Source organism: Ischnura elegans, chromosome 4 (assembly GCF_921293095.1).
Source record: "Ischnura elegans chromosome 4, ioIscEleg1.1, whole genome shotgun sequence".
Classification (NCBI taxonomy): Eukaryota; Metazoa; Arthropoda; class Insecta; order Odonata; family Coenagrionidae; genus Ischnura; species Ischnura elegans.
The window spans coordinates 40,980,021-41,000,466 of NC_060249.1; the positions used below are offsets into that span (position 1 = coordinate 40,980,021).

The 20,446-nt window shown below is 37.8% G+C and overlaps 1 protein-coding gene across 2 annotated transcripts; it reads left to right on the top strand.

The window, feature by feature from the left end:
* The first annotated feature begins 1,788 nt into the window (after window positions 1-1,788).
* Window positions 1,789-14,067, top strand: LOC124157342. Of its 2 annotated transcripts, none has more exons than XM_046531987.1 (3): window positions 1,789-1,982; window positions 2,317-2,547; window positions 12,741-14,067. In XM_046531987.1, exons 1-3 carry the CDS (start codon window positions 1,887-1,889, stop codon window positions 13,821-13,823), a joined length of 1,410 nt encoding a protein of 469 aa, XP_046387943.1. In that variant the 5' UTR covers window positions 1,789-1,886; the 3' UTR covers window positions 13,824-14,067. The 2 variants fall into 2 exon arrangements, with proteins under 2 accessions (XP_046387943.1, XP_046387942.1); XM_046531986.1 differs by lacking the exon at window positions 1,789-1,982 and adding an exon at window positions 2,096-2,232.
* The last annotated feature ends 6,379 nt before the right edge of the window (window positions 14,068-20,446 follow it).

A 20,446-nucleotide genomic window follows, 5' to 3' on the forward strand; every position in this document is an offset into this window, starting at 1 on the left:
ATCCCTACCCCCCATTCACCACTGGTTGTATCCTCTGCTCATCCACCAGACTGGTTGTGCTGTTCAGTGGTGCAGCGAGGGGGGGGGGGGGGTTTGGGGGATAAAACCTCTCCCCAGAGCTCAGAGAAATTTTAAGTTTAATCCATTTTACTTAATTGGATTGATATTACTAATAGAATAGTGTAAGCATTAATGAAATATCCCTCAGAAAGCCGTAAAAACTCACCATTTTGAACCATCTATCTTAAAATGTGAGTTATTCCTCTAACATATTGCTTATCCTGGTGGGTATTCCATACCCCACACACCCCGATATTAGTCGCACCTAAACCCCTCCGGAATTAATTCCTAGCTACGCCCCTGGTGCTGTTAGATCCTTTATAGAAATTCAAGTTTTATTTTATTATAGTTCGTGGATTCTGAAAAACATGGGAACAGTACGTTAATGGAAAAAGAAAATTATTTTCTCATTATTTTGCCTTAAGTTTCAAACAAAAGATATATTTGTGGTGATTTCAGGATGTATCATTAGAATTGGAACTTAAAAATGGAGCAGGTACCTAATTTATGTTGAACCCATGCTTTTCAGTTATTTCACTTTTTTGTGCCTTGTGGTCATACCTATTAATGGGAAGCAACACCTAGTGTGTAGGAGCCATATCTCATACCATGAATCACCAGCTATCATTGATGCCTTTAAAATTGTAATGTCCTATGTATTCCATATGAATACTGGATGCGTAAATACTTCCTATCCATACGAGCTTGCTGTAGATGGTAGCGTGACCAGAAAACAATCCTGAGAGGTTTGTTATGAGATCAATCTGTGCAACTCAATGATTTAATCTAGTTTAGATGAATAAATATAAGCTGATTCCTTGCCAGTGTTTCCCTTCGACATAAGATGTATTTGATTTTATCATAATGAAGTCTTTCTCTGTGATAACCAAAGGGGCGGATGAAGGTGCATTAAATGAGATGAAGCTGTTATAATGGGATGCAGGTGTCGTGGGTAGCAAAGCTATTATCACTTTGGGGAATGAAGCTGCTCCAGAAGGGAGCAGGCGGCCGGCAGTATAGACCGTAAACACCCTAATGTTTCCTTAATTTGGAGGGGGAGTGGGCTTTTATGCTTGCCAGGGGAGAACGTAGGGATGGAATATTAAGGTAATGCATCCCAGATGTGACATCTCCATATGTTAGAAGAATGTGAAAATGATGTCATTGATTTCCATGCCCAAGGCTATGTGTAGTGTGGATTCATATTCGGCTCCTGCTGATGAGAGGCAATATATCTTTATTGAATTCCTGCCCAGCAAGTTGTTAATGAAACTTATCAGAACAGCATTTTAAAGGGCGGGGGAAACTGTCCTTCACCCTCCCCCCTTTAGCCACATTCGAATGTAATTAGATCCATTCAGGTAACAACTTTGGCATTAGTAATTGAGTGGGAGCATATCATACCCGCTGTTATTAGAGATTAACAAAATGGACTCGGTTCATATTTTTGCAAGTAAAGTTAAGTTGAATATCAGTTGCGCAGTACATTTATCTAGGGTGCTAAGTTCATATGAAGATCCCATTTGTAGCGGGCAGTGAGAATGAATATTAAAAATTAAATGGCAAGAATTAATGAAAACAAATTTCGGAAAGTGACAATCAAGGAGTATCTAACTATATTCTTCTTGGTGACGATTGTGAAAGCATGAAGATAAAAGTAGACAGCTGCACAGTAAGAATAAACGAATACCTAAAATTTGCGTAAGCACTATCCAGTCGTTGATACAAAATCTGCGAGAGGGCATGCTTGTCGTCCATTTAATGAAACCCATCGTAGCAGCCAGTCGACGAGCACGGATTTCGCTATCGTCGAGATAGGTAGTGGAATGGAGGAAAAGGTGGAACTCTGTCTTCCCACTGTGAAATACTCTGAGGACTTCTTTCGTAGAGCTACGAGTTGGTACTTCGGCGGCTATTTGAAGGTACGATAATCACACTTAATTTTGAGTTGAGCTTGGATTTGTCGTTATTTCCGCGCAGAAAGTGGAAGTATCATTTGCCCAATTAGAATGGGTATCCGGGACGTACAGAAATGGAGCGAAATTCATGTCAGATGAATTTTTTTGCTTTACATTACGTGCATTTTTACTTGCATTTTTGCGACTTCCAGAGTTATTTTTTACGTTAACTGTGATCATTTATGAAAACTCCATCATGCAAATTGATGGCATGGTAAAACTTATTGTTGAGGAAGTTTGGTGATTATGAAAACAATACGTTACTCACCTCATTTCTTTTATTTTTCATTAAATTTAGATGGATACCAATAGAGCGCCAGATCCAGTTGATTTGATTACCTTTCTTCACGTCCTTGGATTTCGAAGCAGTGGTGAGGAGCTGTCATCAACTCGCAACTCGCTGGAGAAAAATGGTTATCAGATAGAAATTACTTGTGGTAACCCAGTCGTGAGAGTTAGAATGGAGTACCCGGATATTAAATCACCCGCGGCGAATGCTGACTTACACGATAACGGGGGGAATTATGCGGTGAGTAGGTATTTTTTTCTCGCCTCCAATAAATCGTGTTTTTTTTCGGGTATGTTTAATGCCCTAAGGTCACCGTGTAAATATGCCGTTTGAAGGCTCTTGGTAGTTAGTAATTTCTTAAGAAATATGTGTGGAATTGGATATTAGGAGCGTGGGGCACCAACCTGTAGGGCACAGTCCTTTGCACCTTATCATCATCTATGTATCCCACGGTTTTGTAATGATATGCATCATCAACTATTGTCCAGGAAGGGGAATTACCTCTACCCACTCTCACATATTGTGGCTGATGAAGCTTGAACCCCGGCTTTATGTTTTTAAGTGTCTGTGTCCATGAAACTAGATAATGGATTTATATGCAGCAATAGCATTTTAAGAGCTTTGCATTTAGGCTACAGGCGCATTCCAAATATAATAATTGCAGTGAAAACTATCCTCACCCAGGTGAAAATTCCTGGTAAAATAATTGGTTACCTGCGCTGCTACCGTGGACTTGATGGATCTTGCAGGAACCTGCATCTTATATACTATTGAGACTTCCTGTTGATTGGGATTAATTTATTGGTAAAGTAAGTAGGATCCAGCATTATGTAGTGATTTATTGAATTTATTAGAATTGTATATACAGAAACTAAATGAATTCTCTTCTTTATTAGAATAAAATAACTCAATGATAACAAATTTCTGCATTTGCATGGCACACTGTAATCTAAGGTGAGTGTCTAATGTAGACCTCTGTACCTTTCAGACAAGAACCCTACATGTAGGGTTCTTGCTTTCAGATCTGAAATGAAACATCTGTTTCATTATGAATGGTATTAATCTAAAAACTGGATTGTTACACAAAGTTAAATCGTAGGATGTTGTATATATTTTGAAGGCTCATGTTCTAATATTAAATTACAAATGAAAATCTACTAGACTATGTTTGATGTATAAAGACTCTCAATGAGGTGAATATTTCTTTGAATGAGGGGCTCCTTAGAGCAACGGAAACAATGGAGTGGGAAAACCAGCAAATCAGGAAAAGTGATTATTTTTCAGGGAAAACTTGTCCAGTGAAAAAAAAACTGCAGAACTGATATAAATTAAGGCTAAAAAAATTTGAGACTCTAGGTTAACCCATGACACTCCATTCAAGGGTAGGGTTGCAGATCGACGAATACCATGCTCATTTTTTGTATCGATTTTTGCCTAGATATTGTCCTTGTACGAAGCAAAAATTTCCTATATTTAGACTATTATGCCACCATTAAGGCATAAAATGCCAGTTTCGAGTGTGCATCTGCAAAGAAAATATTCCAATGAGTAAACAGCGTGGGCGAGAGGGTTAGCAGACTGTTTGCCAGGGGGTCCGGTGACCCCGAAAACCAGGAGAATCTGGATTTTTCTTGAATTTTTAGTCCCTGGAATTATGCGTGCTTTATTCAAGAAATTTTGCTCCAACCTGGAATTTAAAAATATTTTTTTTTTTTTCAAATTCATCTCACGTAAAATTTTTACAGTTCAACACCCATTTTCTGGCCTTAAATATTTTTGTCAAAATTTTAAATGCATTAGCATAGTAGAATTTTTACAGCTACATCAAAATGAGGAATATCAGAGAATACAACGGAATGCCTCGTACTCTTGACTCTAGTAAAGCTGGTGTCCCACGGTCAAATGCATCAAAATATTTGTATCAAATTTTGATACAACTGACGCGCACCGTCTCCCACGGTCAAAATTTCATCCAACCAGCTTTTGGTCCGAATCGTTTGGACCAAACTCAGTTCAAGACGGGTTCTAACCCACACAGCACACGGACACCTTTCGGACATCCGGTGATTGTCCGCCAAGTGGCCTATGGACATCCTACGGACAGCCGAATTCATACAAAATGATGTCCGCTGCAAGTCCGCATGTCAGTAAAAAAGGTGGCCTATGGACGACCTGAAATTGTCCGCTCTGGACACCTTGAGGACACGTTTAGGTTAGGATTGCATTTTGTTCGATACAAATAAATAATAGGTCCAGACAAGAATTTAAATAAATAAGGCATCAATTCCATGCACAATATTTATTTGGCTTCTTAAAATAATACAATGCAAGAAACTACATACATATTATTAAATTTTCTTCTTCCCCTGCAACCGCTCCTTGGCGTGCCTTAGCCAGTTTTGGATGGCAACCTCCACATCTTTTTCAGCGGTCATGCTCTCCTGCACTGCTCCTGTAATAATGAAGTATATAAACATTTCATTGTAGCAAGAAATTGTATCTTGTACGTAACAAGCAGATTACATAAGACAGGACGCTACAGTCTTATTAGTCACGTGTTTAACATTCTTAAGGTTTCAAAATTAGGAAACCTGTCCATTAGAGGCTGAATACATTTTACAAACTTTTCTTTAACTTTTTCTTGTTCTTAAATAAGAAAAGATTTTGAGTAAAAATATTAATATGTTAGTAATGTATACATTATGATTAAGAACATTTTTCATAGAACAATTGTTGAACTAGATTTTAATCCCAAATATGAGAAGACTGTTTGCCTGTTAGACCCTGGTGCACCATCTAGAAAAAAATTCTTTGATCCATCCTTGCCAGACAGCTAAGTAGAGGTCTCGAAAAAGATATTGGAAAAAGCATTCAAATGGAGGATAATATTTCTGAACAATTGGTCTCTGCTTGAAGATTATGACTACACTAGAGTGAATTGTGTTACATAAGCTGGAGCTAAGGAAGACTAATGCAGAGGAGCTGAATATGATATAGGAGTAAAGGAAACTAGAAAATTTAAAGGAGGAAGTTTAAGTGGACTAGATCTCTTGGGATTAGTGTGAAAACAGCCACACTGATTTGGCACACAAACCACTTAGCTGCATTGGCCGAGATGCAACTTAAAAAAATAGAAACTTTGAAAAACTTGCTGTAGTTAAGGCCATTCCATGATTTAGATCTCCGAATTCTTCCAATCTTAATAATTAAAATAGATCTTCTAATGTAGTCTGGTATCGAGGCAAAAGTGAAAACCTAGCTCACTGGCAATATTCACATTTCGACAGAGACATAACAGGTGAATAGCAGCTAAAGCCTGCTGTGAGCTACTGAAATTTCTATAGCTCCTACAACAACACCTACTTCAAAACATCTTAGTTAGCTAGAGCTACTAGAAAATAGTAGCTTCTGTAGTACTGTGCAACTACCGTCCCTGTTGAATAAGTTATCCCATTCTTAAGTTCTACAGGTGTTATACATCGAACTTTTATAGAGCATGAGATCCTTTTCAACCATGTTTTTGGTAATTATACCTCCCATATGCAGAACAAAAATTGTTTTCAAATGTTTGAATTACTTGGTAGTGGAATCTGCATCTGAAAATAATACATAACAATACTATTTTCTCTACCTTTAGCATGGAAGGGTGAACCTTGTATTACAAGATGTTCAATAATTATTTAAATTTACTTTATATGAGCTCCCTTAACAGGAGCAACTTGCGAAAAAAGTATCCAGACCAAAATTATTCCTCCTTGCCCAAACCTATATAATAATCAAACGAATACTTACACCTCTCTCTCATGCCTTGCTTTAGCATGTTCCAGCCAACTCTTCACTGTAACTTCCACACTAGAATTGGTGGCTGTATCGTCCTGGTTCAGAGCAACATCTGTAAAGAATGAAGACAAATAAGTATACAGACAATTATAAGAAGAGAGACATACAAACTTATAAATAGAAATAGGAACTAAATAAATACAGATAAGGTATTTTTATTCAACTCCACTACATGAAAGCTATAGTCAGTAAATGCCTCCAGGTAAATATATCAGGTTCACGATACTCTACACCAAAATGTGTACCGATGGCTGTACGAAAAGATGCACAAGTTCTATTTTCTGGGTATAAGATTTCATGCAGCAGTTTGAGCAAATAAATGAACCATGAAACATAGCCGTAAGGTTTGTTTACACAATATATCACTTATAATTAGACCTTGTTTAGATTCATCCCAAGTTTCTTACAGTCGTCCTATAGTTTCCACTAAATTAAATGCATGGATGACTAATAGCATAGTTACTTAGTTTGTAGTTAAATTAGTTTATAATTTAGTAGGTTAGCAAAGTTGGGCAGAAAAAATATATTAAACGCTATAAAAGTTACGTCGTCATTGTAATTTTTTAATCCCTAAGCCTTATCTTTACTGACATAATAGATCATTTATTTATTTAGGACCTAAAATTTTTAATTGTTAACCTAGTTCCATCAAACAGATAAAGAGTATAAAAACTTTTTGTAAAAAGGCTAAACATTGGTGGTTATCCTATCATAACCTTAATCACCACATCCTATCATAACCCTTCGACCTGAAGACGCTGGCAGGATAGCCAGCGAAACTGTTGTCAACCAACAATCTGACGCGGAAGAAAACCCTGGAGAAATGCAGAGATCAAACCATCGCCGCGGAAACCTACGCTCTAACATCCTATCATAACATTAATGTTCTTTTTCGATGCGTGCGTGAATATACATATCGAAAGAAATCACACGGCGTACTCCGATTTCAAAGAATTAATAATTTACGTGAAACCTATTAATCATATATGCGTGTTGCAAAATCCCCCGGTTACACGTAAGTACAATTCCTAGTTATATATATATTTTTTTAATATCACGAGATGTGGGTCAATTCCTAGTTATATTTATTGCCAAGAACCCTACTTGATTTGATTTAGGAACGGAACCAAACGGACCGTTCGGACAACAAATTCAGCCGTAGCCTACGTTATCAAAACAACAGGTTCTATTTTATACGCTAGCACTTACATTATTTCCTATACGTTCTCGCGTACAGATACTATAGTACAAGAACTTCCACTTTAAATTATATCATGTAAACAAGGAACAAAAGCGAAAATTTCACCATGAACAACGGAAAAAGACGCTACCTTTAGTTGCCAAGTAACGGTTTTACTAAGACGGTCATGTTGTTCCAAGCAGAGCCATATTTTTCCTCGAGATGTTACAGGCTGAGTTATAAGAAATATAAGCAGCATGCGGAAACACTATACTGCCGACAGTGAACGCCAAGAAAAAATTATTTGGATGTCACATCAAACTTACTTGGAATACATGTAGCTGCATCTTTGTAACCGCCAAACCACCATGCTGTCTCCGGTGTTCCATTCCGGTTCCTCTGTTGGAAAGGAGGAACGGAGGAATGTGGAGAATCTGTATCGCGGAGTAGCGGTAGATTCAAAATTCGTTCGCCACCAAAAAATCTAGAATTTCAATGTAAAGTAAAGGTACGGCAGTACTTACCTTCTATTGCCTATCCTTAAATTGGACAATTACAATGTCTAATCTGAGAATGAGGCCATCGATGCCGTGATAATTTTAGGAGAATTCTTACCATTAAAAATTAAAATGAATTTAAAGCGTTATGTTTCATTAAAATACTTTCCAATCAATCGCCTCTGAGATTTTTTAATCCCTAGAGAGTAAATATTAATTAATCAATAAGTTGAAAGAGTTCATTTAACCTGTAGGAATGGAATGTCCCCGAGACGGCTACGCGACGTCCGCAGGACATTGGTACATAATATAAAATTTCAGTAAAAATCGATAAATTCCATTATTCCTGTTGTTAATTTTTGTAAAAGTTGCTAAATTTGTTTAAATTTAAGTAATTTTTATAATCATGAAAGAGTACGGGTTTATTGTTCATCCAACGCTTCTCAACCGTACAACATGCGGAAATTTTTAATTTTTTTAAAATTGCTAAAATTGTTGCTAAATTTGTTAAAACTTTAAAAATTGTTATAAATAATGTAGAGAGTCATAAGTTCGTTCAATTGTTGTTGTTTAACCCGTAAGGCATGTAGAAATTTTTAACGCTCGTAAATGTTACTTAAATTGTTGCTAACTTTGTTTAAACTTAATTAATTGTTATAAACAATGTAAAACTTAAAAATAGCGTACATTTGTTGTTCTTAAACTATAGAAGCGGTAAAAATGTCAAATTTTTTTTTTTCGTTAAATAGTTTATAATTTCCTCCCAGAGTCCACACTCCAACAAGAGGATTACACTTGGTTACCTAAAATAATCCTCAAAATATCTCTTCCTCCACGAAAAATTTCCTCTTCCTCGATCGGGAGGAAGTATTCTGGCTTCAGAAACGAGAGAGAGTTTTTTTTCTTTCTCCCTTCTCCTATACTCCCTACTCGGAGGAGGATCTCGAGACTTTCTCTCGGAGTTCCTCCTTGAGGAGGTGAGTGTTTTAAGAGGAAACCAAAACTCCGAAACCCTGCATAATGGGACACTAGCTGGACGTCCGCTGGACATCCAAGATAGGACAGTGTGCGGACGGATGGCCAGGACAGCCGGCGGATGTCCTCTGGCTGTCCTGAAAATCCGCGGACACTGAGAGGACGCGACGGACGCGCAGCGGACGTCCTCTGGCAACGATGTGCTGTGTGGGAAATTTTCATCCCATTGTATGAAACTAACCAGTCACAGGGCCTTTGACAAAAAACCATTGCCAAGCGCTTGCACACAGGTCAAACTTATTTATCATCTTCATGAGAATTATAGTTAATAAATATAAATATTTAAATAATTTCATATATAAATATATATGGATAAAAAATTAAACTTTGTTGTATTCCACAGAGTATGCATTAAAAACTCAACCGATTTCGACCTTTTCAGGTCGTCATCATTATCGTTCACCCCTTGGTAATGATCTGGATAGGTCAAAACCAGTTGAGTTTTTTTACATAAATACTGTATGGAATACTAAAAGGTTTATGAATCTATAATGTCAACATACCACGAAGTGAACTCACAAAACATTATTTCAAATGTATATATCTATGTTCATGATCATCTATTTCATCACCTGGTGTGGTCCTAAAAGTAAAAATGAGCAACAAATGGTCTCGAGAGGCGATGGAAACTCTCAACTAGGAAATCTATAATAATGAGTTCATGTTTAATAAGAAGGAAGCGATCTATTAGAATCGCAATACAAGGAGGGGTGTTTGGAAAGAATTAACCCAGTGAGAAATGAGTCATCGAATCGCCGTCGATTCGACGTCGAAGTAGTCATCGATAAAACGTCGATGGCAACACATCGATCGATGTCTATATGGTCCGAAAATCAACGTGTTTTCGACGTCGACGTCATCGACGTGTATTCGACGTCGACGTCATCGACGTGTTTTCGACGTCGACGTCATCGACGAGTTTTCTATGTCGACGTGGTACCGTCTTCTTACCTGCGATTACTAATAATAATTACGGAAATATAGATCTTTTCGGCTAATAAAGAGCATCTATTGCTGCCCCAACGACGGATTTCACTCGAGCACGCATTGTCTAAACAAATGACGGGTGAAATAATTAGTCTGTTTCAAATTTATTATGGTGAATTGTAACCTCAAGTCCTTCGTATTTATCTTTAATAATAATCAGAAACCCTTGAGAAAAAAATGTGAGATGTTGATATCTATGATGCGAGGCTAAAGGTATCGAAATGACACGAAACGAAACACCGACAGCAACCGACACTGGTTTCCCACGGTTCAACCGGTTTATCAGATCGACAGAGTCCAAAGATTAGTAGAGACCGGTAGAGTCTGTTGGAGACTGCCTTCAAGCTTCAACGACATGCGCTTCCGGTAAAGTTGCAGAATGAAAAGGAATCAAAGATTGTTCTCCGAGATTAAGACTAATGTGTATGAATTAATGAAATAATTATTTAATTTTAGCTTTATGATTTGTGTCACATATGTTTTAATAGAGTCTCACAGTTAAATTTAAGACTTTGTCACAACATCACTCAGCCAATCAACACGCTGGCCCCGCTGGCCAATGAGAATAACACGTCGAAAAATCGTCGATTGAACAAATAAAATCGACGTCGACCACATATCGATCTATACTCGTCGAATCGACGAAGATTCGACGTAGATTTGATGAACCATTTCTCACTGGGTAAAGATTTACTTAAAGTATCGAGGCCAAATTCTACAGATTAGCTTTGTGGAGGGCATGCCATTCCGAGGGAGCGAGCAGCTGGAGAAATGGCTACCTGTGAAACACTACAGCTGTCCATTTCGATCACTATGATTGTAGGATATTAAGGACTTTATTTTAGCAACTGCTCAATTAGGAGAGAAAAAAGTGATTTCAATGCACGCTTACTGCAATATTCATAGCACCATCACAACTACAATGTCCATCATTTATTAATAAAATTTTCCTTGCGGAAATAAACTGCCTCACGTTTGTATCCTGGTGTTTTATTCTGCCCTCAACCTTGCTGATAAGGGGCATGAAAATATCTTCACTCATTATCAATTAACGCCGATAAATTACTGGAACATTAGCTACCAACTCCTAGTCCAACATGGTTAGCATGCCTATTCCAAGGCTTTCATATCCAAGGCTAAGTCCAACACTCACTCCATATTCTTTTTCTTGCCTCTTTAATGTTCAAGAGGCCTGCTCAGATAATTTCAGCTGCTAAAAAAGACAGAATCCTCCACTTCAATAGCTTACACATTTGTTTACATAAATATCATTTTTCTTTTGTTTTCCATATTTTGTTTCAAATGAGATGCATACATAGGGCGTAGTCCAGTACAAGCTCCCAGTGCTCCGAAGCTTTGGGAGCGAGTCTTTGCGTGGTCCAGTAGAAGCTACAAAAGCTCCTGTAGCTTTCTTGTACATCACACATGACGTCACTATATTCGCTTCTCTCTTGCTACAAAAAAACGCTCCTGCGAAAGAGATGGATGAGCTGGAGCGAGCCGGTTTTTATTGCGAATTTGAATGGGAAGGAAGGCAAAAGAAAATGGTGTTTATAGCAATTGTGGACCAGGCCATATGACCATTTGGAGTTGACGGAAGAAGTCGCTAAGAGAGACACGATGATAAATGCTAAAAGAAATTGGTAATAGAACTATTCGGGGAATATTATGGTGAGGCAAATGGCTGTAACTCAATAGTTTTACAATTCAGAGTCGATGTTCTCCACGGGCCAGATTGAGGAAGAAATTGAGCGGCTAGTCCAAGGTATCTTATAAATTTTGTTGTTGTGATAATTAATTATTAGTGGTTTAAGCTTGAGCTAGCAAGAAATGGGGATAGAAAATGACTATTCGAAGTTAATAAGGCATGTGGTGAGTGAACTTTCCGGGTGAAGCATTCCGTTCATTATTTAGTATTTTTATAAGTTATTTTGATTTATTTGTTATTTAGATCAATTATTTGTCATTTAAACTTGAGATTGCGTGAAATTGAGATAGAATATGACTTCTAGGGTTAGGGTTCGTGGTGGGTGAACTTCCTGGTCAAAGCATTCCGTTAGTTGCATTGTGAGATTTGTGAATTTTGAGAACCTTTGAAGGCAGTAAAATAGGACACTGCATCAAGTTTTAATTTTATTTTGCAAGCAAAAGTAATAGCTCTGTGGTTGTGATAGGAAAAATGTTATCCTTTGATATTTGGTAATTGTAAAAATTGATTTGTTAATAAAAATTATAAATGTAGTATAAAATTTAAAAGAAAAACATATGTTCATTTTACAAATTAAAATATGCATACTATATTTCATCCTTTTTATTTCATTCAATACGGAAGCTAAATACAAATATGTACCTCATTATAAAAATCTAATTTTCTAGGTTGTACAAAACAACAATTGATATCCAGGGAACCAGATAAATATAGCATTTTCCCGTTAATTAATGTAACATTAGGTTACTTTTTTCCGGTATCCGATTTCAAAAATAATTTTCAAGATTTATTTTCTCGCCAAATGGAACAAAACTAGGGGGGTGTTGGAAAGAAATTCAAAAACTTTAAAAATAAGAACTACCCTTATGTCCTTACAGCATCTGTAATCCTCAGAACTTATCTTCAGAGAAGTTTATCATAATTCTCTTACAGAAATAAAATATTATTTACTTTTGTGGAACAAAATATCATTTGCACTTTCTTTGGTAATCAACCGTGACCATGTATTTTCTCTGTTGACTTAATGATTTTTTAGTTAATAATATTACAGTTAGAATATAAATCAGGTAATAATCTGTAAAACCTTGGATTCTTTACCCAGGAAACATGAGTCCATGTATGCTATGCTTATCCAATATAGTATTTGGACCATAGAAGTGATGATTATTCTTGCTATATCTTCCAGGTTTCAAGTTATATTTCTGCAAAGGAGAAAATAGCAAAGGAAGTTTTTACCATGTTGATGGAGTTCCTCAAGGAAAAAGATGAAGGCATCGGTAGAAAGAGAGAAATGTTGGAGCATCGGAGGTGGAGGAGGTGTATGTCAATGAGTGCAATGGGGACACCTGGTCCTTTGTTTTACTTGCCTCTCAATAAACCCGATAAATTTAATAATAGGCAAAAGTCTTTTAGGGAAAATAATGTTGAAAAAGTGGTTTTGGATTCAAATAGAGATTGCATTAATAATTGGGTAGGGAAACAGGAGGAAGAAATGGAGGTGGATATGCCATCATTAAACAATTGTTCATTGCCTATTCCCAATCTAAGCCCTATTGGATTAGCACGGCAGAAGACATGGGTACGTGAAACTTCCAAATCTGGAGAACAAGAACTTCTGAAACCAAATACTTCAACTCCAAGTAAATCTCATCAAACAGCAAAGATTGGATTGAAACCTCCACATGGTCTTTCCAAGATCCTGCGGCCTAGGCAAGCTCGAACAGAAGTTCAACCACAAAGACTGAAATCAGCTAATACTGAATCCCTTAGAACAATGACACAAATGAAAGATGCAAAACACTTATCCTCAAGAAATCCAAATACTTCAAAGAGCTCTTCTGTATCTTCATCTTCACCAAGATCTTCTTATACTTCACTCAATACCTCTGCGGGGAATCCCTGTAAGACCACATCCTCAAGACTGTTAGCACCTCCAATCCGTAATGACTCGACTACTGGAGGGGTGAAGCCGAAGCTCCAAAGTCACTCAGGAGTCAACTATCAATCACCATTGACTTCTAGTTTGAGAAGAACTACTTCTATTACAAGGCGTTCAACAAGATTGGTGACTCTACCTCAAGTTAGAGATAGTGATAAAAAGATTGAAACACATACTTCACAAAAGAAAGATGAACCGGTGAGAATGAAGAGCCTTGGTAATCGAGGGGAATTAAGTGGTAATGAAGAGAATAGATCTGTGAGGAAGATACCATCATTATTACCTAGATATAGATCGGCTCAAAAGGACTTGCCTCCAGGTAAAGGGTGAAATGTTTTATTACCATAACAGGACTATCACATTAATAGGGAAGTTGATTTTGAAACTGTGATGTTTTTATTATTTTAGCGTCCTTTAATTTTTGGCATTAAATTTTTAAATTTGACTATAATTGATAGACCTTTTGAGAATTTAGAAACTGAATTAATTAAAATGGTATTTAGGAAATCTTCCTGTCTTTGTAGTGTATATTTTATATGATTGTGTTATGAAATAAAGAATAACAATTTTTAAATGTAAAAATAATTTAATTTGGGCTTCTGAGACATACTGGACATAAGTCAAAGTTAGTGGTCGGCAGTCTGCTACCTTATCCTAGAACAGTTTTTCTCAATTTATAATATTGAAGGGTGGGCAAAAAATTTAGGAACATTTTGCCACAGTACAGTTTCTGTCTCCTGACCATTGCTGGTCATATTTTCAACGGAATATGGTAAGAAAGGAATTTTTTCATATTTTTATTCTCTCTGCATCAGGTGGTTGTGAGAGGTGGGAGGGTAGCTACCCTGGTTAGGTTAGTTGGCGAGTTTAATGCAGTTTTTTTCAGAATTACTGGTCTCCATTTTTGGCTGATGTCCCTGATTTAAATTGTTCTTGTCACCCTTAAATATTTCTATCTCCTCTCTGATGGGTATTTTTTTAAACTATACTTAGGTGATGATTTTTTAATTGTTAATACATATATTTGATGTTTCACCTCTATGGTTCAATGATAAAAACTGATTAGGGCAGAATACCACCATCAGCTGAAGGGATTCTACTGTCATTGCATGCCAGAACTGTAAAAGAAATAACATTTGTGAAGCAGGCTGCTGATAAGTGAAAACAGGCCGAGAGGAGCATGAGACAGCATTTCATCTGGGGCGGTCATCAATTGTCAATGATGGAGCACTGGTCCACTCAATCAATTTACTGAAAAAATCCTTGCAATAACTGTTAATGATTTTTATTTTAATTTTACCTCCACCATCTACCGGTCAAATATTTCACATAAACATCACTCTTCAGTTTTTTTTTCAGCTTTAATTGGTAGTTCTATGCTGGAAAAAAAATTGAGTTGCTAAATCCTTTCATAGTTGAAAAGTAATGCAATGCAATTGTCAAATCTTTGTTGACCTAATGGTATAGTGGTGCTAAAAGTTCCACTGACATTTACTCAAAATAATTGATTTTGATGTATTACATACATTTTGAAAAAGTTGAAAGTCAGAAGAAAACAAGGTATGTATCACAAAAAAATTGGGTATTGTGGTAGGTAAGGTATCTAGAGCAGTGTTACCCTCTGAAATGAGGATTTGTGTAATTCAAGTACTTAAAGGTTAATTCTCATGCTCTAAATTCTAGAAAGTAAATCCAGTTCTTCATTTATCAAATTTAGTCTATCAAGTGATTACTTTGAAAATATGGTATGCTACAACAAAATATCTTCATGAAACAATTTAATAGCAATAAAATTTTCTATTAAGATTGTATGATTCAATGTGCATTAAATGGCATTCAAACCAGATTTGAACCATTCCAATCAGCTGCATAGCTCTGCTGTTGTGCAGAAGAACTCTAAAGGCAGTTTTGCACGAGGCACGTACTTGTACAATCTGATGTGTGTATGAAGTTGCAGTCTAAACTGCGTCGTGTAAAGCATTGCCTTATTTGTATGTAATGGCAACCCCTAATCAAGACTTATCTTAAGGGGTGTCTAATTTCACTGTTAATGTATGCATATGTTGTAATATTTTGGGGCAGTGAAATAAATATCTTTATCTTTAAAGTGGCTAGAACACATGCGAGAATGTGTGGTCGTGAGATGGTGAAATAGCCCGTTCTAGTTTTGTTCGTGCATTCATGCAATTCAATGCCATTTTAGAAATAAATGCAGCTCCTACCTGTGCAATTCTGTGTTCTGTGAAACGGCCTTTAAACTGAGATAAAATACATTGAAATAATCAAGAGGGAAGAAATGTATGCAAGGCCAATGAAGTTCTTTAAGAATTTCAATGGATTTTTTCATAATTTGAATGGGCAAATGCAGATTTTGATTTTTGAGCACCTTCGCTATTGTTTGTTAAGAAAAATTTCTTTATTTTTTACTGCATTATGGGCTAACTTTAATTTTTTTAGCCTTTAATCTCCGAGTGATTTATTTGTGTCTAAATATCATTGATATCATTTTTTTTTTCACATTTTATCAAAACGAAAAATTTTCAGTGCTGCATCCTGCATCTTCAGGTGACATTATAAAGATGACTTTTCAGTTATGTATGTTTACGTGTATATAAGGATTTCAAAAAGTTATTGTTTGACTTTAATTTTGAATTTGTAATTATAGTACCCTTCATATACCTTGGACAGAATATTGACCAAGTGTCCTAGGGGGGCCTTAGGCCATTGTGTGTGAGGGGATTCATGGGATTCAAAGTGACGTAAACTCAAAATAACTGTGGTATCTAGATGCAAATAAAAAAGAATGAGGCATTATGCTTAGTGGTGTGAAGTGTGTGGGTCTTTTGTCAATGCATATAACAAAAATCCAGCAATAAAAATATTTTTTTTTGTGTTGGACATGGAACTGGACAGAGTGCACTTTCATTATCAACTATAGCATTCATTACAGAAATAAGCTGGAAGAACATCAGTCGAAACTGCAGTTTAGAACATAAACTCAGAAACTACAAATAAAAAATGAGATTATTACAGTTTTCATTACTCTAATTTTTAAACCAAGAATAAGCTGTTTCCGACTCATCTGCCATTCTTGTGCAACAACTGTAAAATGGTAGGTGCATATCTAGAAAAACAATGCATGAATTGGATAATACTGTGAATAATACAATATTTGGACCGTGCACTATGCTAATCATCAGATTTTATATCAGCACAAATACTTCAATTTTTTTCTCTCTTGGTGCTAGTTCATACGGAATGGCTGTCTGGTTATTTTGACAGCTATTGAAAACCTTATTCATTGAAATTTATCCACTTTCCCGGAGATGAAGATGTATATCAAATGCTGGTCGTGGTAGGCAAACATCCACACACATTTCACAGGCATCCTTGAACCTCATAGCAGCTTCGAGATAGTGAAGTATTCAATTGACTACTTGGATACGTCTCATCCTTGTCATCGTCGACTGTGCAAACTCTTTCCCCTTACTTTTTCTCGTAAGATTCAGTGTTCTTTTCTTGGTCCCACCAGGATCACAGCCACAGTCTGTAGTCCATCCTCCTCATGGGAGTGTGGGTGATTTACAGCGGTTTGGTCATTCTAATAGATCAAAAACATTGGATCCCGTTTAGTGGCACTTTAATTCAATCTTAAATGATACAAAATTCATGCAGGCTATAATCCTGTCGGCCCTATGATAAATGCGCGCGCCAGTGAATGAATCGTCTGGGGTGGGCGTCGGGAAGGGAGGGGAGGTAGGTATATGGCTGTTGTAAGGGGAACAGTCCGAGGGAGATGAGGGTGAGTCTTAGGGAGGAATGAAAAGACAAGGAACATGTGAATGGAACGCTGCAAACTGTCGCAGTCTTGCGAGAGCACTCTCGCGAGAATAAATTTCATGCAAGTGTGCAGTGTCTAGACTAATTGAAAGTATCGTTAGAACTGCCCTTCAGGCCCTCGAGAGAGTCTCGCTAGAGTAAAATCCATTGGGTTCGTCCTCGCTAGAGTTCGGGTTCGAATCCTGGTCAAGGCGAATGAGTTTTTCTCTGTGGATTTTTCGCACAATTTCGCACTCTGTGGATTTTTCGCACCGCCTCTATGTGATCTAAGTTCGGGATTTGTTCCCCGGATGGACTGCTTGTGGCCAGAAGAGGCTGAATATACGCACCTTGGCTTGTGGCATCATCATGCTCAGCCAGTGGCGCAGCGAGGAGGGGGTTTTGGGGGATAAAACCCCCCCCCCAGAGCTCAGAGAAATTTTTAAGTTTAATCCATTTTACTTAATTGAATTGGTATTACTAATAGAATAGTTTAAGGATTAATAAAATATCCCTCAGAAATCCGTAAAACTCGCCATTTTGAACCATTTATCTTAAAATTCCGCAATTTATTAATCTCGCACCTACCGCTTATCCTGGTGGATATTCCATACCCCCACACACCCCGGTATTAGTTGCACCTAAACCCCCCCCCCAGCCTTGATTCCTAGCTGCGGCCCTGTGCTCAGCAGTCCATAACACCTTGTCCGGTGTAGTCTTCAAATTTCCGCAGGGGAAAATGACGCTTCGTTAGCTTAACTGGCTGAAGCACTCGACCGGAAATCGGGGGATCCGGGTTCGAATTCTGGTCAAGGCGAATGATTTTTTTCTCTGCGGATTTTTCGCACAAAGTTTGGGTGGCCCCTTTCACGATTCTTTCGACCGCATGGTTAATGCAAGGCAGTGGCTCAGCAAGGTGGGGTTTTGGGGGATAAACCCCCCTAAACCCCTTCCCAGAGCTCACAGAAATTTTTAAGTTAAATCTATTTGACTTAATTGGATTAATATTGCTAATAGAATAGTGTGATGATTAATACAATATACCCCATAAGGCCGTAAACATCACCAGTATGAACCATTTAGCTTAAATTTTTCCGGGGGAAGACATCCGCACCTCCCGCTTACCCTGGCGGGTATGCAGTACCCCCAAGCCCCCCAGTATTGCTTGCGCCTGAAACCCCCCCTAGCCTTAATTCCTTGCTGCGCCCCTGATGTGAGGAATATTTAACTTTCAGGTTGAACGTTGCCCAAACGAATTTTGGATTTCCGCAACGGTAAGGTCAGATATAATTGGAAGTGCTTTGGTCTCTACCCAATTTATCATCAGCGGGTAGTCCTTTACGACGAAATTAAAATCTAGCAATTAAAAATCTCGGGTTGAAGGCCAAACGCAAGCTCTTGAACACCTCTAATTTTTTTCCGCTCATCCCGTCTCATTTCTAACCATGTTTATGCAGTGGATGATATTAACATAAAGGAAACAGACGAAGTGAAGTACCTGGGAGTTACGATAACCTCGAACCTCGCGTGGGGAACACATATAAAGAATATTTGCGGCATAGCCCTGAAGAAATTAGGATTCGTCAAGCGTATTGTTGGAAGATTTTCGGGTGAGAAAGTAAAAGAAAGGTGCTATTTCGCTCTCGTCCGACCGCACCTTGAATATGCAGCGAGCGCATGGGATCCGGTGCAGAAAGACTTAATCCGCGAACTGAATAAAATACAAAGGAAGGCTGCGCGTTTCGTCAAAAACTACCACGGGCGTACAGACAGTGTTACCCAGATGTTAAGCGTATTAGGCTGGGAGCCGTTGGAGACTCGGAGGCTGCGCGCTAGGCTTAGATTGCTTGAACAATTGAGAATGGATTTCTTTAAGAGCGACACAGAGAACATAATATTAGAGCCACGCTGTATTTCCAGGTCCGATAGAAGCGATAAATTAAGAGTGATGTTTTGCCGAACGGATAGATATGGGAATTCGTTTTTCCCCCGAACCAAAAAGGACTTTAATAAACGCTAGTCCCAACCTCGTTAGAGCACTTCATTTTTTTTTGTAAACGGCTGGTGTCCTAACACCCCCTGCCACACGCCTTTTAGGCGGTTCGCGGGGTATTATGTAGATGTAGATTTCCTCGCGCTCATCAGCTATTACATAGTAAAAACTACATTTTCGGGATGACCGAAGAGTCCGATCTTTTGAATCATCGGATATATGACTGCTTTCAGGTCTTCCGGCAGTGTTCTCAACCAATTGATGAGCCTCCAAAATTATCCTGCTTTACTGAAAACAAGACGGGCATATAAACATTTTGAATGAAATTTATTGTATGTATAAATTTTGCGCTTAGATTTCTGGTGGACAGGTAGAGCCTCAGCAGCCCATTGGCCGTTGTTAGCCAGGGGAATGGGCTGCTGGCAGGCAGGGGAATATTTTCCCGGAGTTTTTTTGCAAAATTTTCGGAGTGTATTCCAATAAACACTGAATTGAAATTTTCCAAAAGATACTGCTGATCATTGCTCAGCGTATTTAAGTCAATTTTGAGGGACAATTTTGATGGTATAGGTCAGTGGCGTAACTATGAGGGGGATAGATTCCCCCCCCCCCCCCCCCAAAGCCTCAGAGAAATAAAAATAATATTTAAAACTATTGTCTAGTTTTGACTTATAGTAAATTTTAACGTAACCTTTTAATGAAACCTAAATTTTAAGTGCTAAAATTATGCAAAATTTATTTGCAGGCATGTCATTTTTCCAAAATTTTCCTAAAAGGGGGGGGGGGTGGGAGGTTGCCTTTCCCTCTCAACACTCCAAAGCATATTCCTAGTTACGCCACTGGTATAGGTTCAAACCCCAAAATATCATGGACGTGTCATTCTTGAAGCTATGAGCATAAAGGTCCTCAAATTTGGGTTCCTAGATCGCCCTCCCAAATTTTAGGACGCAATCCTAAGTCAACTTACTGAAATTAGCAAATAAACCATTGCAAGGGACGTTGGAATTGTGCTTGTATATGCAAGTGAGGTTGGTGGACAGAGAATCAGGGTTGGCAAGAATTGATCAAGGAATGAAGAGAGGCTGTCCATTATCACCATTCCTTTTTAAACTACGCTGATGAGATGATAAGAGAGACGTGC

Coding starts and splice junctions, on each gene's coding strand:
- LOC124157342 (XM_046531986.1), top strand. CDS start 2,107: ATGTCAGATGAATTTTTTTGCTTTACATTACGTGCATTTTTACTTGCA. Junction 2,233..2,316: donor TCATGCAAATTGATGGCATG/GTAAAACTTATT, acceptor CATTAAATTTAG/ATGGATACCAATAGAGCGCC. Junction 2,548..12,740: donor ATAACGGGGGGAATTATGCG/GTGAGTAGGTAT, acceptor TATATCTTCCAG/GTTTCAAGTTATATTTCTGC.